The following is a 24,151-nucleotide window of genomic DNA, read 5'->3' as shown; positions in this document are numbered from 1 at the left end:
GATGAGAGGAAAGGTGAGGGGGAAATAATCAATGAATGGTAGATGAAGGGAACGACAAACGAAGAGTGACAGAGGGGATGAAATACAGATGTGATTGACCACATTGTCATGGAACAACCCTACATACTGTACATGAAAGGGCTGTGGCTCTGTATGGGCGTAGATATAATCTAGGCCATGTTAATTAAACCTACTCATTGCTGTCTGAAATTGATGCAATTGTTCATCTTTTATTTCTCAGGGTAAACATTTGCATGTCGTCTGACTATATATGTGTGCTAAGGATGTGGAAAATAAAGGTGGAGTTGTTCCATATGCTCTTAATATAAAATAAATAAATAAAATAGCCTAATTTGCTTATGTGCGGTGCTGTTTTCACACTCATGCCTAGCACACTGCAGCACAAGTTAAGACGTGTTCAAACACTGACCTCAGGGCAGCGCCACAAAACACATCACATCCTCCACATGATGCAAATCACACCAAATTAAATAAATAAATAAAAAAACACCTCACCAATCATTCATGTTCAAAGTCTTGCAGCAGAGCATCGGCTTGGTTGTAGGTTCTGGGTGAGAAGCCAGTGGGCGATCGTGACCTTGTCTCTGCAATAGTGACTCCTGGTTGGCACAAAACTTCACTGAGCAGCAATAAAAAAACAACAACACACTGATCTAAACCTATCATGTCTATCATTCGCCCTGAATTCTATGACTTTACAAAGTCACGCCGGGCTGAATTTGAGTTGCGGCTGCAGCTAACTTGAGGGTCCGTCTCCATCTCCGACTCTCCTCCCGTCTCCGAGCAGCAGGGAGTGAGGCACCGGCTATCCAATATTTGTCTCATTTGTGGTCTGTCAAATAGTAAATTCATCAAATTTAGGGCCCCGTAGCGCTATTTCCCACACAACTGTAGCTGTCGAACTGCAGAACCGACATGAGGGCAGTTTCTATGGGAACGCAACCATCGAGGATTTCGCTACACGGAAGTAGGATAGAAAAAAACACAATAATCCTTAATCTACTTTATAAAACTGTTATAAATGCTGTACCTACAACTGATTGGTAACCACTGCCAGTACAGAGCACTGCAGGGATGAAGTCTATTTGTAGGGGAAGCCCAGAAGTTAGCAACACACGGGTTCCCTCGACAAAAAGCCAATGGGATTCATCCATTGGCTTTGTGATTTTTGCAGTAAGTAATACTTTCAAGTGTTTTAAAAAATGCTGTTGCGACCGGCCCCCTTGTCTCATAACATAACATCTCTTTATTTGATTTGATTTATTTGGTTCATACAGACAAGAACTTCTGCTGAAAATCTACAATAGTATACAAGAGGCATGTTGCCGTTGTCTCTGGGTGTTTTGGGGTATAGCAGCTGTCACGTGGCCCGACCCGGAGGCTACACTTTTTCCCCTTTCGTCCACAATGTGGCGTTACTGTACATACAGAGCCCCAGAGAGGGCGTCCATTGAATTCATAAATGCAACATGTAATCCATAAATCTCTTTTTTTCTGCCCTTCTAACTCCAATATACCACAATCAACATAGCTCTTACATTTTCTTTTCATATATTCAAACACATCACATTGTTCAGGTCCTTGTACAGGCGTCTTGTTCAAACCATGCAACGGATACTGTATGTCGGTGTCCAGGTCTTTTTTGCATGTGTATCCATGCATCCATATTGACGTGGAGGGTATATGCACAGTCACTCGCTCTTATCAACCCCGCATACAGAATCTGCTTTTCCTTTTTTTTTGCTTTTGTTGTTCTAATTGCCCGACAGCGTTTTATCATTTTTATGTCCAGTGTCCGTGTGTGGAGTTTTCCTTTTATAGCCTCACAAATGCTCACATTCAGCGAGTGTATTCCTGTCACAACCTGTCGAACACACACGCCATGATTTGGTGTGTATCCTTGTGCGTTCACAGCCTCTCAATGTCCCTGTATTTCTTCCTCAGGATGGAAACCTGGTCCCTGAACAACACGGGGTCCAGCCTCATCTGGGAGTGCACCAGAGGCATGAAACCCAGCCAGTGGCTGAAGGCGTTCATGCAGGTCTGTCGCTGGGCGAAGTGGTCTGGGTCGGCCCACCGAGATGACTTGGAGCCCTTGGTTTATGAGAAACAGAGAGAAAGAGAGAGAGAGGGAGAGAGAGGGAGGGAGAGACATAAGAGAATGATGACTATAACCTGGACACATTATGTAAAACCCAACTGAAAGAAATCTTAAAATAAAAATACAAACTTTTATTTACAGCGCAGCACAAGAAAAATGAAAGTAAGTAATATATAAACCTATGAAAGTTCACACCAGAAAATGGCTCAGCAAAAACACTCTTTGTGAAATATCTGGTTTGAGAAACGTGGTGATTATTCACAGGGTTAGTTGGCGAACTACTGGAGCAGGAGAGTCGGTGGATAGCAACCAAATCTTCTTTCTATTTTCTCTGTTCTGGACGGTTAAATCCACGCTGGCCTTCTGTACTCTATAGACTGCACATTGTTCCATTAATAATCACGGAAGAGGGAGATAAAAAAAACTAACAAATGCATTATTTGTCTCCCTCAAAAGACTTATTTTGATTGTAGCAACAAACTAATGTTCATTACCTTCATCCAAGGCCCGGTACCTCAGTTTATGTGTCCCACTAGAGCTTGTAAAGGATATAATTTGCTTTTAATATGATTTCATGTCGCTTTTATAGAAGTACGGTGTCCCACCCATGAACGTCATTGTTACCTGCGCTCTGAAGGCATCTACATCTCAGGGTTAGCCGTTTCCAGCAGCGGTGCTCGAGCTACCGAAATGCTACAAAAATGTCCCAGAAAAGACAAGTTGTTGCAGAGGGACGGCAATTTGATTGGATTTGGGAAAGCGAATACATGTTTGTGTTTAGTGGAGACAAGCCGGCACATCTTTGCTACGAGAGGATTACGATTTGATGGGGCAGCGTAGTATAAGTAAGTATGCTAACCATAGCAACAAAAAGTCCAAGAATTAAAGGCAGCCTGCATTCTCATCAGAATATGTTTCTAAAAGCTACAGCAAGACTGAAGATAATGCCCGATCTTCAAAAACCAGAAACAGTTATTACTAAAACCAATATTAGCCCAAGATGAGCGCAGTTACAACCGTAATGCTAATGTGGAGTTTGACACCACCGCTGTTGAATAACTCGATGCCGTGTTGCTAATGAACACAGAAGGAATAGTGACACGCTCAGTGATTCGCCGGCATCATGAGGAGAGGGGAGTTCTGATGGTTTCGGGGTGGTAAAGGAAGCGCCTCCCTGCTGGCGAATCGCCTCCTCACGGCGGACAGCTTGTCACGGCGCGGCGCGGGGGGGCGCAGCTCGTCACAACACACACCGTATCTCCCGCTATTTGTTTTTCACCACCCGCTCCTCTGGAGGATCCGGGTTCATCACACTGACAGAGCTGGTGGACCCGGCCAGCCGTTTCACTCCGCGGGAACCCCCCCGAGTCGTTGTCGACACTTTCTGCGCAGCGAAACAACAGCATGGAAAGTTATCCAGACGCAGGGGCGCAGCCATCATTTCAGAAGTGAGGGGGACTGATTGTTCAGGAGTAATGATTTATCATCCTCACATTCAATTGCACATCTCCTTAACGGCTGAAGAACCAAACAACCTCAAACAGATAGAGTTCGGCCTGCTGTCAGCTGCTCTCACCCTGCTCTGTCTATTGCAAAAATACAGATTAAAACAAATATTTGCAAAAGCAAATGTTTTGTATAGAATTGAAAATAGTAGTTGTGAAATATCTGTGGAAATGAATCTCAAAGTCACTCTGATGCTATAGATAGGTTTTCTCAGCTAACTGTTATCTCTCCTCAGCTGTGAAGCCCCTGCATGACTGTTAGCCTTCTTCTACACCTGCTCTTTCTATTGTAGCAACAAAGACGTTTTTTTAAATGTGCAAAGGAATAGTGAGCAGAAATAAATGAATGGGTCTATTCCTAGCATTAAGTAATTTGGGGAAAAGTCAGGAACTTAGAAATGTAGGGGTTGTATTTTAACAGTTAGGCCTACATATATTTCAAAAAGCGAAGGGGAGCCCTTTGCCGGTGTTAGCAGACCCCTCGGATAAGCTGTGGCATGGGGGGCGAGGAGTCGCAGAGATTCTTCCTGCGTGCAGCAGGAGGTTTGGAAGCCGGGGGTGGAATAATGAAACTGCAACAAATCAAGTCAAAGAATTTGCTCGTCGCTTCATCACATCTGGCCGTACAAGTTCCCAAAATGTTGGGAAACAGAGAAGTCACAAAACGAGAAGAGAGAGAGAGAGAGAGAGAGAGAGAGAGAGAGAGAGAGAGAGAGAGACGGAGGAAGTAAATCTAGGTTTGCCGTGCTGCCTTCACAATTAAGACATTAATCATGGAGACCATACTGCCGAGTCATCGTCCTGCCTGTGGTCAGGCCATCAATCAGACGCTGACGGAGGGCTGGCCCACACTTCCACACACACAACATGAACGTATGGATCTCCCAAAGAGAAGGTCAGAGCTGTGTGTAGTCCGAAGCCTCTCCACTATTCTCTCAACACGGGGAGGTGAATCTCTTTTCATCTTATTCTCTATTTATACAAAACGGGGAATTGAGCTATTCTCTCTGAAACGTGTTAAAGCCACCGCCGAGCACTCTCGATTGTACCCAGTGGACATTTTGACCACTGGTGGCGCTATGGAGTAATGTTAACCATGAAGACCTCTCCATTTTGTTTATATCTTGTGCTCTACTGGGAAGTGCATGACACACATTCCTGTGAACACCCACGTATTCAACACTTTGGTTACATCATTTGTTAAGGCAAACTGAGGAACTATTTTTCTTATCTTTTTATTCGTTTTATTTCTGGTGTAGATGGAGGGTCATTTCTCTGATTGTCTCATCTAGTGCGTGATTTGCTCTTGTTTTTTTTTTAAATTCATCTTCTAACACTCAGGTGACCTGCCTGATTAATTTTTTTTTGTTGTTGCCATGTTTGAATCAAATTTAATAGCAAGATTTTTAGGATTTGTTATACCGTCAGACTCCCAGATCACTGATAGCGGAACCATATATTTAAGATGTTTTTTAAGGTTGGACACCTGTGCATTGTACCTATAATGGAATTATTTTAGTAAATGTCATATTGGTAAAGAGTCTCTAGTGTTTGTGTGAGGACTTCATGTTCTACCTGCTGTTTTTTTTTAATTAAACATACCGTAGTTCTCTGGTCAGCTGATAACGCTGATGACTCTTCTGCTCAACACTTTTTAATTCTTCAAAAAAATAATGATCATCATTAATCATAATGCATTATGGCTGCAATCAGTCTTAAAGGGTAACTTTGGCATGTTTCAACCTGAACTGTCAATTTACATCCTCAGAAACTGCTTGTTTTTGCCACTGGCAGGCTGAGATTGTTAATATAAGCGTCTGAAAACATTATGGAAAGAGTCTTGTTCTAAAATCTTGCGAGGTGACGTGTCACTGGATGTACAGAGAGCGCAGTATAGTGTTTTCGTTGTCAAGGCTGAATATTTACCACTTATTCCTCCTAAATGAAGAATGGGCGAGGAGACAGAGAGGGGCCACAGGCAGAGGAGGGTGAACCAGCTGCACCCTGTGGGTGCTGTGACCTTATGAGGCCCACAGAGGAAGAAAGCAGGGGGTGTCAAACTCATTTTAGTTCATGGGCCACATACACTACAGTGGGCCAGACAAGCAAGACCACTGCATAATAACCTATATAACACCTCCATTTGTTCCCCACTTTCTTTTAGTGTGAAAAGGTACAAGAACGTTCTGAAAGTCGTTAATAAGGAATCCATTTACAAACCAGATGATGAGGGATGTCACACTGATCTCTCGGCTATGACTGAAAAAAGGCTGTTTCCTCAAACTTTTCTTTCGCTTCTCTGTTCTCAGGTCACCTTGTAAGGATTTTTTTTGCCACAATGAGTCTGATAGTGGTGCGGAATATTATATTATATTCATATTTCACGTCATTTTTCCTTGAGCAAGACTTGTCTAGACGCAATAAAGAACAAACCATATCATGTGTTCTGTCTGTCCATTCCATAATATCGTCAGACACTTCTCATACACATCTGAGCCAATCAGTGATAAAACAAGACCATGTGGCGATCTGTGTGTGTAACTCTACCTGAATCATCATGGTCTCCTTGTACTGCTTCTTCTGCGTGACTTTGATGGGCGGCTGCTTGGTGACGGCCGAAACCAGGAAGTTCATCAGGATGTCTTCACAGTTAGCCATGTGGTCCACCATGGTCAGCAGGCTGGCCGGGACATAGTGGGTGAACAGGTAGTGGTAGTATCTGAGACACACACACACACACACACACACACACACACACACACACACACACACACACACACACACACACACACACACAGATGAGGTTAAAGGTGCTATTGACAATATTGATAACATCCAGCCACTAGGTGTCGCACTCGCACTCCCCCCTTCCATTGCATTCACCTGTTGCTCGAAGCGCATGCGCCCTCAATGGGTTGCCAGTTCGTTGCACAACCTGCGTTTTCATGGCTCAGAGTCAAGTGATGTTCACTCTGGACTTGCTCCTCATTTTGTCACTAAGCACTTGGGACCGGTACCAAAATGTCGCCCGCTTTCCGTCAAACTCCAAAGAACATTTTTCCCTTTCGCCACACTACCTGGCAACCCCAAACACTCTTGACCCCTGACTATGCAGAGATACCACGTGATACCAACGTCGTTATTCTATTGACTCACAAGCCTTGCTAGAAGCCGCAGCCACACATCACACATCTACACAGAGGTAAACAAAACATTACATTTGGACCCCTCAACATTTATAAAACGGATTAATTCACAATCAAAAACATGTTTTCATGATAAGAGATACTTCGATTCTGCACCTTTCTAAAAGCTGTGTGGATGAATTATTTTTTTAAATTATTCGTTGTAATAAAAATGTTATTAATATGACCTTTAACTGTGTATCTATTTCTTTTATTAAAGCTGCACTTCTATTTTATTCTATTCTGTATGCTTGCTGTGTTGTTCTCTTAGCAGCATGGGAGCACTAGATCACTGTCAGCTGTGTTACCTCGCTGCCACGGTCTGCTATCCCTCACACACACACACACACACACAGCAATTTTTTTTTCTGAATTGCATTCTCATTTGGGATTTTTAAATAACAAAAGGACTAAAGAGTTGCACAATAGAACTGTGAGAGAGCTGCTGGGAGAGCAACGCTCCTCTACGTTTAATTTACCGCTCCGCTTCATACTTTAGTTTACCATTATTTTCTTTCAGTCGTAGCTTTGTGTTTTTGACAATCATGCCACGAGATAACAGAGAGGTGGAGAAAGGTCCAATTAACCATTCCTCCTCTCTATTCATCCACTAACAAATGTAATAAAATGTGACTGGTGAGAGATAACTTTTAATGTGGTTCGTATCTTGTGGAGAAGGTGTGTATATATATTTCTGCAACGGTCGATGCAGAACAACTGCACCACAAATGAATGAATGACACTCTTATATTAGACTGTCATTGTGCTGCGTTATGCCTTTAAATGATCACAAGTGATAGCCAATTTCATGAGTGTCAAGTAAATGATATTCAAACCTTAAAAATAAGTAGCAAAACATAAATGTTCATGAAAGTATAATAAGTTTTAGTAATAGAGACATAAAAGTATTTATTTTTTAAATAATGACATGAGAAAATTGAGTTTGAGGTTGGATTTGTCACAACCTAATTCCTGAATGCACTGAAGTATTTACTTACATTTATAATTCGCTCATATTGCTTGATATTCATTTCAATGAATGATGTGTAAAAACGAAAAGCAATTGAAAAACTTGACTGATCAGCAGGAGATCGGCTTTTATTTGATGTATTTTTTTTTCTATACCTGTGGTAGAAAGCTGCCCCTGTGAGGACCATGGAGTAGTCATTGGTCCATTTGGAGGTGTAGCCCCAGCGGGATCTGGAAATATCCCAGTAGTGGCTCCTTGCTGGATAACCAACGATACGCTCCGGAAAGCTTTGCCATACAATAAAGGCAAAATCCACCTGTGGGAGCAGAAAGTAAAGAAAGATGCCAGATGAGGAAAAAAAGACATGGTCAGTGGAAAATAAAGATAAGATGGAGACAAGGAGGAGAAGATAAGAGGAAAGGTGACCCGAGAAGAAAAGGCATAAAGTCATATTAAGAGGTGATACAGCTTATTCAAAATACACAGAAAATCCTTCAGAATTTCAACAGCTTGTAGAGAAGCTGTTTAAATTCAGCTGAAATTAAAGTTTTTTGGTTTTTCATTACACGTCACAAATGTTGACTCCATTACATAAAATCCAATAAAAATCTATTTTAATTCCAGGTTGTGATGCAACAAAAGAGGAAAAACGTCAAGGGGGATGGATACTTTTGAACGGCACTATAACTCCCTCAACTGGAGCAGATCCATTTCTTTTTGCTTACAATCATGTATTTTCATCGACTCTAGAAAACCTGCAGATTCTATGAATCAATTTGCATTTATATATTTATTTATTGTATTTGTTTGACAGGGCCAGAGCACAGCTTCTAGGCTGTACCAGAGTCAGCTATAAGTTCATTTACATCTGTGTTCCCTGCCAGGAAACAGGGAAACAAAGTTTGTTGCTCTGATAGAGAAGGCTGCCAAACTCAGTAGATCTAAACTCTATCGCACAGTCACCTCTGTACTGTAACAACTCAAAGGCGAATTACGAGATGATCTATTGCATTAATGTGAAGCGAGGATGTCCGCTGCTTTTGAAGCTGCATATTCTTCACCAATCCCCTGGTTTGTCCTGCTCCAAATCCCCTATTATGCTCCTTCCCAAACAAAGAAATAATTTCATGTGGTCATGTCTGGAGCACCTGGTGTCCTTGAGGATGCATGAGCCTCTTTTTGAATTAAAAAACGCCACTGAGACATGCAGGCAGACACACATGAGAATAAGGGGATCAGCACCTAATGAAATACTTGGTAAACCGCACACACATATGCACGCACACACCACTTCAAGAGCTTGAGGGGGGGGGAAATTAATTACCAGAACAGTAGCGAGTAGAGAGACAGCGTCAGGAAGGGGAGCGCCGAAAGTGGATGTTCTTTAGCGAAACCTTGCGGCTTCTGTCATGAATCGCATGAGCAATTACTGTAAAGCGCCAGCGCTAAGCCGAGAGAAAGGTTGGAGCTGCCATTCACGGTGCAGCCCCTGATAATGTGTGTGTGTGTGTGTGTGTGTGTGTGTGCTTGTGTTTGAGATGTGTCAGATGTCTCCGCAGCACTGCTGAAAGGATTAATGATATCATGCAAATATAATTTAGCCTTCAGAGATTAAAAGGTTCTTTATAATGTGAAATGGCATGTGTGTGTGTGTGTGAGAGAGAGAGTTTACAGGAGTGACACAACCCAGATTCTTTGCACTCATAATGTGTCTGTCTTAATTACGGTTTAAAACAGATGCAGCTGATGAATTCAAGGGAGGACCGCAAGTTGAACAGAGCCTACGTGTGTGTGTGTGTGTGTGTGTGTGTGTGTGTGTGTGTCATACATACTAATAGATTCTACAAGGCCAAAATTGATCCGAGGAGCAGAGGGTCAATCCAGCAATAGATCTGTGACAAATCTCTCCCGACATTTGGGTGTCCGATGTTATCAGATGAATAGAAGCTACATCACATTTCTGAGTCCTCCCATATGTGGTCTTTTTCCATTGTGTTTCCAGATGTTGTGTTTTCAATCTCTCAGTTTTTTTTTTTGCTCCATGTGAAGCAACTTCCATCTGATTTCAGGGTGATAAAAGTGAGGAAAATGTGTCTTAAACTGAGCTGGTATCCAGCAGGTTTCGAGTGCTGTGGCTTTGATGGAGCTCTACCAAACAGTCTCAGTGTGATCCAGGGCCACCAGCTGGGGCCACAAGCGGCTACTGCAAATTTTGCATCTTTTGAATTATAGCTGTTCTCACCAGGAAGTCGTCCATGGTGGTTACGTCTGATTTGGAGTACGGCCTGAAGTATTCGCTAACATTTACATGGAATACTGTCAAACTTTCAATGAGCTGCTGTATACCTTCTCTTAGTTGACAGCTTACGGTCACATGAGCTGGCCAGTTGGGCACATGTGCATTAATGCAGATGTAAACGAAGCACTGAGAAGCTCGGACTACAACACACACAGAGGGAGAGTGATTCACCACTCACTCAGGTAGAAATTAGCCTATTATAGCGTTACATAGCTAAGGTGTTTGATGCTACATTAATGCTCTGAATATCGTATAGAGGACCTTTAACAATCATAAAAATTTGCCTTAAGAAAGACATAAAAAGTCTGGACTCAGATAATAAGATAAAAAAATGTAAATGTGAGAAAAGATTTAAACTTACCAAACTACCCAACAGTTTGTATAGTTATAGTTCAAATGAGCACAACTTTAAACATCCACAGCAGTAAAATGCAACATACACAGTAATGCAGCAGTACAATTAACGCAGAAACATTTTATATACACACTGAACACACTAAAATAATACTTTTACTTATAAGTACTTTAAGTACACGTTGCTCACAATACTGCCATACTTTTACTGCTAGTGGAGTATTTTCACAGCGTGGATATATCACTTTAAGGTAAGGGTTTGAATACTTCTTCCACCACTGCTGAAAAGTGCCAAAACCCTGTAAAATCCCGAACGAGCCCTTAAATGAAAACAGGCTGCCGTTGAAGAACCATTTCTTTATCCACCATATTGAAAAAGTCTTCCGAAGGGCACAACGCAGCACCATGCTTGGCCAGCCAATGAGACACAAACGCTTTGTCAGGTTTTCTTCGGTCGCATTCCCTCTCTCTAATCTCTCTTCATGGAATAATCATACATTTAATGAGCTGAAACAATGTAATTATGAAATTGGCACAGCCATTCTTCCACCGAGGTATTATAATATGAAAAGTCCTATTAAAAGCAGAATGTTCTCCCTTGCAGATTTTCACTCACTTGACATAATTCATCTGCTTTCAATAAATCCCCTCACCAGGTTAAAAGGGCAATTAGAGGAACGGGTTAGTGAGCACAGCAAAGATTCCCTCCGCTTCCTCTTTGTGATTCCTCTCTCCCTCTCTCTCTCTCTCTCTCTCTCTCTCTCTCTCTCTCTCTCTCTCGCTCTCTTCTTCTTCTTCTTGTCGTTTCATAAAACAAACCACAGGCCCATAAAAGTTTAGTTGTACAAACTCGCTCACATCGCTACGCCACAAATCGGATTGCTTAAACGTGTATTTGTGATCCCGCCGGCGTAGTAAAGGTGAACATCGACTCCCTCCCCCCATCAATAAAACATGTCAGAGTGTAAAGATGTATCCGATCTCTTGGGCTCATTGGGCTTCACAATCCATTATTGCATCTTACTACTCGTTGAAACGCTGGAGAGAAAGAAGAAGCCCTCCTGCCATTAGCAGCAACAACAAGCTGTTCCTGATCCATTTTACTTCTTTTTAGCTTCAAGACATATGAAACGTTAACAGTTCAGTATTTCCTATGTGTATCTAAAGTGGAATGGAAAGGCATTTTAAACGTAGAAATTGCATGTAAACACAGCGAATGAAGGTTTAAAAGTGATGGTAATGTCAAACAATAGATATCCAGACTGCAATGAATTAGCTAAATTAATGTTACTGCATAGGAAGGTTAAAGATCCTGCTTACTTGCGTGAGAACGTCGGCAGATAAACAATTTTTTTTAAATCGCCTGAAATAATCTTGGATGGTGGTCAAACTTTTCTTTGATCATCACCTTCAAAGAGTAGCGGCGTGGTTGCGTCATGTTTTTCAGTAAGCTGGAATTACAGTTTTTTGGGGTTGGCGGAGACAGCATTGGGCTGCCGGTGTTTTCTCCTACTTGTTTCAGATGTGTACATTCAAGTTGCAATCCTGAAGATCATCATGAAATAAATCCAGCTTCCGTGGTCTGATATCAGCCTCACAGTAAGATGTTATCATCTCGTCAGTTCTATCAGAGCTTTATTAAGACCTGTATAACTGCTGCTAGTTTACATTAAAGGCATTCAACTAATCATAGGAGAGCTTTTACCGTGAAGAATTCCCAGGAAACAGTTTCAGTTTTCATATATACAAGTGAGTAATCGAACAAGAAGTGCTTCTCAACGTCATTCTGGATACGCTTGGAGTAGTTTGCTCCAAGAAGAGCTTTGATTCAGTTTTGTGGTTGTGCATAGTGTCAGTTTCCAACTAAATTATACAAAAGCACACCACTGAATCCGCTAAGATGAAGTCTTGATTAAAAAAAAAAAAAAACAGGTCTCTTGACAACTCTTTAGCCTTCTCACTGGTTTGTAATTTTCACTTTGTAATTGTAAAAGTGCCAGTGTAACAAACCACTGGGGTGTTTCCCATCCTCTCGCTTAAGTAACGAGTGAGACTTTAATCAAAGAGGTGCTCTCTGTTATGACAGTGTAATGATAGAAGCACAGAGGTTTGCAAATGCCCTGAATCTGTGGAAGCTTCATCATTTTGCATTTTCACTTTCCTTGTTTCCTTTAGTCTTGATTTTCCTGAATCTTCTCTGCTTTTATCTGCATGTCTATTTTCCTTTCTCTCCCCGCTACACTTCCTTTCTCCTTCCTCCGATATTTCCTCCTGCTCATTTCTCTCCTCATGCCTGTTTGCTTTTCATTCTCTCATCTCTTGTTCGTTTTTGGGGATTCTCATCTTTCCTTTCACTTTTCTACCATCTCCTCATTACTGCACTCTTCCATTTCCTCTTCACCCTACACATTTCCCTTGTCCTTTCCTCTGTGTAAAAGGGAAATTGTGCTGGATTTCAACATTTTTCCGACCTATCCCAGTAAGGTATGTAGTGTGAAAAAAGCCTGCAGTTGTTACTGATGTTCTCTGTAGCGTAGCTGCAAACTCTGTTGTTCTTCCTCATTCCATGATGCACTTGGATATTCAGTTGTATTCATCTGGAGAGAGGCTGCAGCTGGGACCCTCCAGAATCTGAGCTGCCGAGAGCCAATACCGACCGGTCGCGGCCCAAATTGCCCTCAGATGCCAAGAGAGTCAAATCATTCACGTGTAATGAATGTCAACGCGGGCGTTTTTTAGTTGGCTGTTGTTACCAACACGAACCCAGAGAGGGCGTGTGTGCTGGACGCCTTCTTCAGGATCCCGGAGATAAACTGGAAAAGATAAACAACCACTGGGGTGTTTGTTGTCGTCGTATCTTCTAATTTATTGGTCTGCCTCTGCAGCGGTCCACAGGGAAACCAGCACGGCAGAGAGAGACAGCAGGGGGGGAGAACCGCATGCAGAGACGGCATATTTTCACATCAAATCAAATGGACTTATTTCAACCAAACCAGAGTTGCTGATGGTTGGAACGGTAAAAAGCCTAACAAAGAGGTTTTGTTTCTGTCCGGCTTGAATGACGCGTGTTTGACAATCACTTACAAAGGCAGTCTTAAATTCAGCAGTTGTGCAATTCCATTTTTTCTGTAACTCTTAAAATATTTCCCTCATTGACGTTTTGTGAGTATTTTGTTTATTTGTCAGCCGTGCACGCACAATGCATCCTGGTATATATATATATAATATATATCAGTATATATCAATATGCACTGGTGGACTTCATTAACCATCAGCACTGACTGCTCATGGACATCCACTATATATTTTTAAGATAATATTAAAAAAACACCATTTGAACAAACAAAACTCATTTAATTTAATTAAGAGCCTTGAGCATTCTGGCAATGTAGTAAATCTCTTAGCCTCCACGATACTGAGACCTGTGAAGAGGAGTCTTTCCTTCTCTTTCAGATCTGTTGTTGTTGCTTAATTCGTATTCCTACTCATCCTGCTTGGTTTAATTTCATCTGCTGCATTAGGAATTGTCCTTTAAAGGCAAAGCACATTGCCCCCCTCTAGTTCATTGCAATGCTTAGCAATTCATTTGTAATGAATGCATTCATGACTGTGCGTGGACTGACTGCCTCATTTCAGCAAGGATCGATACTGTGTTAAAACATCGCCACCTTTTGCCACAGGCTGACATAAAACCGAGCAGACTGGACCTTGTTATAAAACAGAGACTTTCAGTGGGTGGAGTTATTCAAAAGTGTTGGTGTTCCTTAATGTGCAGGCAGTGGTTTCCAAAAGTTAAGAAAACCCTCCAGAAATGTGGGCAAAAGTATACACATTTACATTTCTGTCTTCGCCAAAGTGCTACACTGTAAAGTTAGTTCAACAAGTCTTACTAATGTCCTCTTTTGGAAAGTTTAAAGTCCAGCAACACCAGGCAATATAATCTGAGTTTGTGTTATGTCCGCTAAGCAGTTAGTCCCTGATTCTAAACGCCCTCTTCTTATTCTATTTAAAGTGAACTATGTTTGAAGTGCAGTATGTAAGCTAATCAGTCAAACAATGGTATTTTAGAATTAGATATACTTATAATAGTAGGGTTGACTTTTTGCCCAGGACATATAGCCTTTAGCATAATATCACTCGTGTCCATCAAAAAAGTGTTTTCCACGAAACAACATGGCGCTTACGTTAGCTTAACTGGTAAGCTAACGTTAGCTTAACTGGCAAGATACGTACATCTCATTCATCTCAATAAATCTGCCAGCTAAAGTTTTGATTCCCCAAATATCGACGGGCTAGGTAGAAAGAAAACACAAATTTATTGTTTGGGGGGATTGTAAGTTTCTGAAAGCACATTCGATGTTGACGTTTCATATTGCATCACACATGCAGAAACGCACGCGTGGCTAATGTCGTGAAACAATTGGTTAGGTTCAGGTAACAAAACTACTTGGTTTAGGTTAGAAAAATCATGCTTGTGTGAAAATTAACATGTAGCAATGTAGTGTAAAAACAAAATTAGCATAAAAAACAACGCCCTTCACAAACATTCTTACATAAGATAATGTAATAACATTACGTTAAAATCAATATTACATAATAAGAAGTCAACATTAAGAGGTCTCATGTGTGAAAGTCCTATGCTTGTTAATTTATATTCACAAAATGAAATGCCCAGTTCTTCAGTCTGTTTTGGGTGAACTGGTTTGGTGATCGGGCCAGATGCTTGATAACTCTGTTTTGGTGGCCTTGTGTCTCGGGAATGTCGTCATCTGATCCTCGTTTGGTTGACAAAGCATCGGTGTCTCAGGACACCAGTTCATAAAGCGTCAATGCCGTGCCGAGTCACGACGGACTCACCTCATTTGTTGAGAGAACCGAGTCTTCATCCAGACTGAGAACGGCATCAGTGAGGATGACGCCATGAGGGGAAAAACGACTGCTCATCATCTGGAGGGACAGAAAGAGAAAACTGACATTATTAACAATTTAGTGATATAACATGTCCCATTAAAAGCAACATGAATAACATTTTTCTGAAGTGACGTGTGACAAACAAACCTATAGCCAGTACTTGCTGAAGTGTTTAGGTTCAAATTCTTTTTTTTTACATTTTAATGCTAAATAGCAAAAGAGGAATGGCTTAAAAGGGAGAGAGAGATCACAGGGTTGGCCCATTATGAACCAAATATCCATGATTTTTTTTTTTAATGGCAGGAAATATGTTTATACGCATTTATAAAAAATGTATAGAATTGGTACAGAGGAATTAAAGATCAAGGCAAAATAAACGGGTCAATGAGAAAATGTCTTTGTTCCACATCCTGCTGTGTGTCTCTCGATCAATGACTTAATAGGTTTCATGTGAGTCTTTATCAATTCACTGCCTAACAGAAAGTCAAGTAGATCTGGATCCATCGGCCTAAAGAGCACCGCTGCCGCTGCTGATGGTATTGACCTGTAATTAAAGTGTGAATTATTGACCTGTTGAGTAAAGAAACAGAAAAAAGAAGACACAGCTCTTGACTTTATGGAAAGAACCCCTGTGTTACAAACTGCAGCGTCGCTCTCAAACACTGTTAGTTTGTGATCGCTCTGATCAGTGTACTTATTAAACATTGCACGATAATCATCTTGTTGAAATTGAAATATTTTGTTTGCTTCATTCAAAAACACACTGCAAACTGTGTAAAACTGGCTGTAATTATGTACATACATACATTTCTGTGCTTTTATTTCGGTGAACTGAGGTAATTGAATTGGACCTCAGTGTTGACTCAGCAGTGATGTTTAACACAGATACACTGTCTGAAATAAAGAAGTTGGAATTCATGACCCCGGGGGTAATATTAAGCAGCTTATTTTGCAAAGTAATATAATGAATATCGCAAGTTTAACGTCTACTTCCATTTCGGCTTAATGAGCCGATGGATGCCAACTGCAAATTCATCAAAAAGCGGAACATCAAATGAAATTTCAAACACAAATCCCCTAAATTATTTGAGTGCCACAAATACTGCGTTAAATCACCGCTTAAAAGGAAAACTCTTGGCAAACATTGTAAGTCTATCTTTGGATAGATGCCCTACAATCAGCAGGCAGGTAATTTGTTCAGTTAGAATGGTGTTCATTATAGTGTAACTGTCTCTCAGCTTTCTCATGAAAACTGGCATTACTGTGTAATTGGCTGAAGTAAATTAGCCACTAACATTAACATTTAGGTCATTTAGCAGACGCTTTTGTCCGAAGTGACTTACAATAATTACATTTGTCGAAAGAAAGAAACCACAAAGTAAGAGCCGATAAAGTAGGAGCGAAAAAATAGAAACGGGTGTTAGGTCCTTGTCTGAGTAAAGTAGTAGCTGTTCAGCCAGGATACCTTAAGAACAACAGTGCTATGATCAAAGTGCTATAGCTAAGAACATAGAAGTGCTTTTTTTGGGGTGGCAGGGGGTGGGGGTGGAAGTGCGTTGTGCTATGCAGAGTCGAGGTGAAGTCTGAACAGGTGAGTCTTGAGCCTTTTTCGGAAGATGGCAAGTCACTCTGCTGTCCTGACATTGGTCGGGAGTTCGTTCCACCACTGAGGACCAGAACAGAGAAGAGTCTGGACTGATAATCCACTGTTTTGAATGTAATACATTCATAACGTCAAAGAATTCCACGAGTAAGACGAAACAGCACAACCGCACGCACAGCGCGCACACATTGTCACGGGCCAGTTGACTTTTTCACTTCACTTGTTCCCAGTTTTAAAATGAACCGTTGTTTCCAATGCACTCCGATGCTGCACTCGGGTCCCCACCATACAAGATAACATGTAAGTACAGAACCATGTAAGTACAGACGCCGATTCTTTGCTTTAGAGGAGCGTCGTTATTGTGTTTTTTTAATCCTCATTTCCAGATTTTAGTCAAAGAAAATACGATTTGTAATGATTCCTTACTGATCTGGGTTCACATAAAGTATTACATTTACTTGTCGGTACAGCTTCATCTCAGAAGCGATACTGTATAAATCGGTCAATAAATTCAACTTTTTTAAAAATAAATTCAATATATTGGCTAGATTCTGGGGAAGTCTTGACTTATATACAGCACTGTAATGTGTTAGAGTTTTGAGTTAAAGGTGCGCTAATGTTGATCCATGACGAATGTGAGAAAAGGAAGCTGCTTGTTAAAACATAACAAGTTATAAAGCAATAATATTGTCAGAAGTTGGGGGAAAAAAGTAAAAAACAAACAATTCTATGTCTGGCACACGTCTGCATCACCAAAAATATATTACATTGTGGTTGTTGATAACATACACATTTTGTGAATGACTTGATGAACCTGACAGTCATGACAGTCTAATAAATAATAAACTAAATTGTATTTTAAGGTCAGCACAAGCCCATCAATTTTAGTGTAATTCCGCTGCCCTGACCCCTTTTTCAATCAGGTTTTAACACTGGGTTCCACTTGACCTTTGAACTCTTCACTTTTATGCCCCTTTCGTATGATTTAAATGCATACCGAAGAGTCGGGATCAATGTTGAAAATGAACTCATCAATATTAAATTTGGGGTGTGTGGGCAACACGTGCAGTAATAATACAAGGTGATTGATGAAGGTGAGATGTAGTCGACATATTAACAGTGATAGTGTGGAGTCCTTTGATCATATTGATGTCAGGTCATAAATGCTTAGTAAGCAGGAACCAAGCCATGAGCACTTGTTCCTCTGCTCAGCCATCACAGTCATCACAGCCACACTATGTGTAAAATCTTTGTATCATAACGATTGGTCTGGAAGTCTTATTCAGGTATTATTTGGACAAGAAAGCTGAGATCCCAAGTGTCCCATTGAACATTCAAAACACATTGAAAACCAAATGTGCTTTGCTTCCTGCCTCCTACCAACGTGCATTAAATATCGCTTATAATTGAGTATTTCATATCATGAAAGACAAGTAAACTATTGTCTCGTTTAGATATGAGGATTCACGGGATGCTATTCATGAAAACGAGCAAACTGAAGAACAGGAAGGAGAGCGAGGGGAGGAAGTAAACGCTCGCTGATGGAGTGTATCCACTCAGCATTGTAGAGTAGATACAATCGTAACCAACAGCAAATTACTCTGCTGCTGCGCTCCGTCGAGGCGGATTGCAAACTTTCTGTGTGTGTGTGTGCGTGTGTGTGAAGTTATTACAGTGGGAACAATCAAAGCGAGCGCTTGGTTGGAAATACGCTGAAGAGCATCTGTCCAGGCTGCAAAGCAATGTACCACATCACCAATTATAGGGCCATAGGTGACACACACACACACACACACACACACACACACACACACACACACACACACACAGACTCTTATTTCCTCTGAGATGCCTTTCATTGTCACCAACATTGTTCTAGTATTTCAAGAGGGGACAGATTTACATGAAAACAAACAGAAGCAATTACACCACAAGGCATCATGTTGGGGGGGGGGGGGGGGGGGGGGTGCGTTGAGTGTATTTTTAGGAAGAAGCTTGATTGTTTAAATGGGTGTGTATGCAGCTGACAATCAATTCTCCCGTCGCTTCAGTCTCACCATCAAGCGTCAACTTACAGTTTTACAAAAAAGCTGTAAACCTGAAATAGCATTCTCTCCTTCCCGCGGAATTGTCTCTCTACAACTGTTAACAGAGAGAAGTTTCCATGATTGACGTTGTATTCCATCAGGAGCAGTTAGGTGGGAGCTGAGCTCCCATAGAGTGAGGAAACGCTTTCATGAACGCAGTTAACTCAAATGTCTGTGAGGGTCTCTGATAGAAATACAGCAGTATAATTACAAATTACAAATTTCCTTCCACATATGGAGTAATATGTTAAGGATTAATAGCTTGACATGACAAGAAATGACAAATCCCCTGATTTGGGATGGAGGTGCAGGCCTTTAAATGAAAGCCATTGTTTCAATTAAGCCATTCTTTGAATTGTCTGCGTAGTTTGCAATCACAGATATTGTACTTTGTTTCGTTCAATAAATCTAAAAAAACATTCTGCAACGGAGCGGAACTGTTGCTCGGGAGTTACAGCGGGTCGTTGACGGTTCAATCCCCAACGCGTCACAATAGCCCACATGCTCCTAAATGCTTAAGATGAGTCAAATACAGAGGTCAAATTTCATGTATGTAATAAGTCTGTGACAATAAAAATAATGTTTCACTGTAAACTTCTGTTGGAGCTGCACGTGGAAGCATTCATGAGGCGTGGAGAGCGTCTTTGTTTTAGCACATTCTCCAGGATATTCACACACAGACACACAGCATGCACATGCTAAAGTCCCTCAGATCCAGCAGGTACTTGTCCCGTGAACCTGGAACAGGTTTTCCTCCTTGTCTTTCCACTGTATTAAAGTTGAGGTTCGTGGCATCTAAAAAGCAGCTAGAAGCCAACAGGGTTAGTGCTTTCATTGCAAACAAACTCTGGCCGAAGCACCTCGGAGAAAATCGATTTTATTAAAGGCGAGCTAAATCTCTTCACTGTTATGCAACAAAGTATCTTTTTATACATAAACGGATGCAGAAAGCCAGCTGTTACCTTGGTCTGTCCTTCAACGACAGTGAGAGGCACGCTGGTGGAGGGCCACTTGTTCCTCGGAGGTAAAGGCTTGTCGCAGTACCATAAAACCACAATCTGTACGGGAAAAGCACATGGGGGTCAGTCAGTGCTCTGTCACCACAAACACCATTAGAAAGAAGCTTTTATTTTGTTTTGTTGGTGCAGTTGTCTTCTTCTGTGTGTTTCCATGTTTGAATTGGTGTATTGCATCTGTTGTCAATTGTGTTGCACTAAAAATTCAAAAAAGAAACTACCATCTGCAGTGAGACCTGATATCTTTCAGAGTTTAGTATAAAAATACAGTAGAATCTGTTAAAGGAAGTGTGTCTTTACTTCTATTAATACTACTACTACTCTACTCTTCAGTGAAATTATCATAAAGTCATGCAAATAAAATTGTTTATCAGTCAGCTGTTATAGAGGTCTTTAAATGCACTATATCTATTAGTCACCTTTAACACACATACTCTAATATAGCTCATTGCTTTTTAATGCTTTCCCTCTGCTTTTAACCTTGTTTTCTTTAACGCTTATTGTTATGTCTTTTTCGGGCACAATTCTAGTTCTGTTATGTGATTTCAATTTAAGACGGATTGTAAAAGCCTGTTAGTATCTTAGGTAGTAGTCATGTTACAGTGACATAATAAAATCATGCACAGAGGTGAAGTAAAACACAGAGTTAGCAGTTGGCAGAGTATTAGGGCCAATGTCAAGAAACAAAATACAAGCATATTGTTGAATCATTGTGTTATTTGTTAAAAAAAAGTCGTAATTTAGTGGGGAAAAGTCAGAACATTAAGAGAACAAAGTCATAATAATGTGACAACTTAATTAGGAAAATGTTTTGAGGATAAAGGAGTACTATTATAAGGTGTAAATGTCATATTATAAGAATAAAGTGAGTAAAAGGTCAGTTTTCATGCATTCTCTTTATACTCGACAGTTCCTATTTTTCCATGCAAAAGGCACTGTTCTGTGACTGGTTTATACAGTCCTAGTTGTTTGTGTTTGATAGTGTTTCACCACGGTGGGCTGTAGAAACGCTGCCCACCTGTGCACAGAACTTGGACTTGGCTACAGCGATGATGAGCTTGACGACGGGGGAGATCTGGGACTGCAGAGGAGTAACCGTGTAGATCACCGCTGTGAACTGCTGCGACGGGCTCTTACCTGGACACACACACAGAAACAGAAATAGCTGTCATGGGTACACTGCATTTAGGGTTTTTTAAACACAGATTTGTGCCGAAGTAGCTCTCCATGAAGCTCCATAACGGTTAAGTGGACACAGAGTGCTCTGCACTGCCCCCGTCATCAATCTTTCTGACATATATATACCCCCGCTTCCCATGACTGAGCATGAGTAAACACGTCTAATCCAAGAGTTTGCTTTGAGCGTCTCCTTTAGTGAATTGTGAATCATGCTGATTTGTTCTTCTGCAGCCTCGCAATAAAACAGCTCTTGTTAGTTACCTTTTTTTTTTGCATTTTATTGTGATAAATAAATGTATCAAACATGACCAAAAACAGAAATTGTGCAGCGGAACCAAACTTTAAATTACTACCCTCGATAAATGATGCCCAGTATACGATACAATGGGTAAATGGAGTTGAGGAAATTGATTCTTCCTGTGGCAGCCTGTGCCAAAGAAACACATTAATATTAAAAAGCACCTGGACTGGATTTTTATTTTCGCAATACATTTTCTATTCCCTAATAAATAAAACCAAAACATACAAAGCCATTTTACAATACCGGTATGCATTTACATGTTTATAATCAGATTAAGCTGACGTACACTTCATGTTCATGCATGGTGTAAGAATAATGTGATTAGTTGTGATTAGAGTGGATGCTGATGGGGATTATTATTCTGATTATCAAACAAATCATGTGAATTTGAATTTATTAGGGAGATCCTGACACTTAAACTAAACTATTTATCGGTTATTTTCCACGATAATCGGGTTATAATGTGCATGGCAACTTTGAGATTATTCTTGAACGGCAAAAAATCTACACAGGGCTTCCAACATAATAGAGGGAGGAGATGTGAAAATCCCTCTCTGCAACAGCAACCGATGGGATATAATACTGTATATTTAAAATATCATTCAGAAATACTTAATTAATAAAGATGTTTTTGAGCAATCGGGGGCGGCAGAAAAAGCTGCATTGATATATTATAGCTTCATGCAGTGGTGGTGAACTTTTACCAAACAGTTTTCCTATTTACACATCCAGAGAATTATTGGAGCATTATTCATTTTCCTTCCGACGCTGTTTTGGTCAACTGGTGAGAGAAATACAGTGGCTACCTGGGTCTATAGCTGCACGATGCTTCACTCTATTCTAGCCAACCACTAACTGGCTGCCTGCTGCTGCTTGAAACTTGTGAGGTTAAACAGTAAAGTCGTTGATGGAAAAAACAAGCTGAAAGAAGCTACAAAAAACCGGAGGTGAAAGGAGCTGCAGTTCCTGGCGATTGTCACCACCAACAACCCTTTCACATTACCTAGTTCACTTGAACAATTATTAATTGAAAAACATTGATTAGTACTGTTTTCAAAAACAAACAAGTGAAATGCTGTGTGGGAAGCTCAGAATATGCGATGGGTAGCCTGGGGCAGATACAGTATGAGAACACACACATATTCACAACTGAAGATGAAGAAGGGTTGCAGGCACATGGCATGCCAAGTGTTGGGTGTGGTTTGGGAATAGGGGAATAGACATCCTCGTGGACACGTGGAACCCGAGTGCTCTTTAGTGTTGCTCAATCCATCTCTCTGACACCAGGCCCCCCGACCGGCCATCTCAGGTGGGCTTAGTGGTATTTATGGAAGCACGAGGTCTGCCCTTGTGGGGGGGTCACAGAATATGCTCATGTCTGGCTGTTTCATCTGCCTTTTCTCGGAAAGAGCTGAGACACCTTGATTGTATTAAATCACATTTCAAATGTGTCGATCAATTATTAAGGTTTTGGTATAAAACCAAATAATGGAAAATAATAACTGATGCTGATTTTTTACTGAGGGTCTAACAAATAAAGTGATTGTGGAAAGTGAAGGACCCGGCATTTGACAGAAGTTAGAGTCACATATCGAGGTGTGAATGGGTCATAACCTGCCTGGGAAGAGATTAATGGACGCGATTGTTAGTGGTTGATCAGTGGTGTCATTTTTTTTTATAAATATATAATGTTTGCTGTAATAGTTGGGGTCTTGTGATTTGACAGCTTCCTGTATTTTTGTGAAAGTCTGCAGACAAGTGCCAGTATCTTATTACCCGTAAAGGAAACATTTGTCAGTGCAAAAGCAAAGAATCCAACATTCCAAATCAAATGCAACTTAAAGCATTCCTCCTCCCAATTCTTTCCTATCATTCAGTTTTGAGGGGAAAACTAGTTATAAGTGAATTCATAAAAAACTATGAAGAAGAAGAAGAAGAAGAAGAGCGTTTTCATTTGGCCACACATATACACACATCATCCTAGCTCAAAGCAACTCCAACCCTAACCGTTGCTTAAAAATATAAAATGTGTAAGACATCAACAGTGGGTGTGTGACTCAACACAGGAGGGAATACAGCTGTTTTCTTTGCCCGACAAGAACAATAAACTTGAGGTGTTGCCACGGCTACAACAGATTTTAAACGATGCATGATAAAGTAATAAAATAAATGAATAATACTTAAAAAAAAATGCCAAAGTGAATATAAAATGATCAATATGGAGAAAGTTGGAGAAAAAGAAAGACATTTCATGACTGTTTCGTGTGCTTCAGCACCATGGAGAGAGGCAGATACTTTATGGATGTAAAAGAGATAGTGGCTCTGAATGATTCACACACACACACACACACACACACACACACACACACACACACACACACACACACACACACACACACACACACACACACACACACACACGTTAACAACGACAACAACCTCAACACACACTTCTACAGTCTCTCGCAAACACAAAATCAAACACACAGTCAAGATTAATTGTTAATAGCCTTCTGTTATTTTCTTGCCTTTAATGAAATCTTAAAGAATAAGACTCCTTTATAATCGTATTATTACGTGACGCTTTTGCAATATTGTGCCTGTTACATTCACGCCAAT

At 40.8% G+C, this 24,151-nt stretch overlaps 1 protein-coding gene across 1 annotated transcript in view; it reads right to left on the bottom strand.

Annotated features, from left to right (window-relative positions):
* Positions 1–1,264: 1,264 nt before the first annotated feature.
* Positions 1,265–24,151, bottom strand: part of LOC311027277 (exostosin-1) — a 225,184-nt gene continuing 202,297 nt past the window's right edge. Inside the window, exons 7-12 of the mRNA XM_084031220.1 lie at positions 21,071–21,189; positions 19,999–20,094; positions 15,293–15,382; positions 7,938–8,098; positions 6,175–6,346; positions 1,265–2,115 (exon numbers count right to left, since the gene is read on the bottom strand). Of these exons, the coding sequence (XP_083887346.1) occupies positions 1,930–2,115; positions 6,175–6,346; positions 7,938–8,098; positions 15,293–15,382; positions 19,999–20,094; positions 21,071–21,189 (824 nt within the window). The 3' untranslated portion in view covers positions 1,265–1,929. The remainder of the gene's footprint in view (positions 2,116–6,174; positions 6,347–7,937; positions 8,099–15,292; positions 15,383–19,998; positions 20,095–21,070; positions 21,190–24,151) is intronic.

The sequence above is a fragment of the Eutrigla gurnardus genome (assembly GCF_963514095.1).
Source record: "Eutrigla gurnardus genome assembly, chromosome: 16".
Classification (NCBI taxonomy): Eukaryota; Metazoa; Chordata; class Actinopteri; order Perciformes; family Triglidae; genus Eutrigla; species Eutrigla gurnardus.
This window is presented reverse-complemented; position numbering and strand designations above follow the sequence as displayed.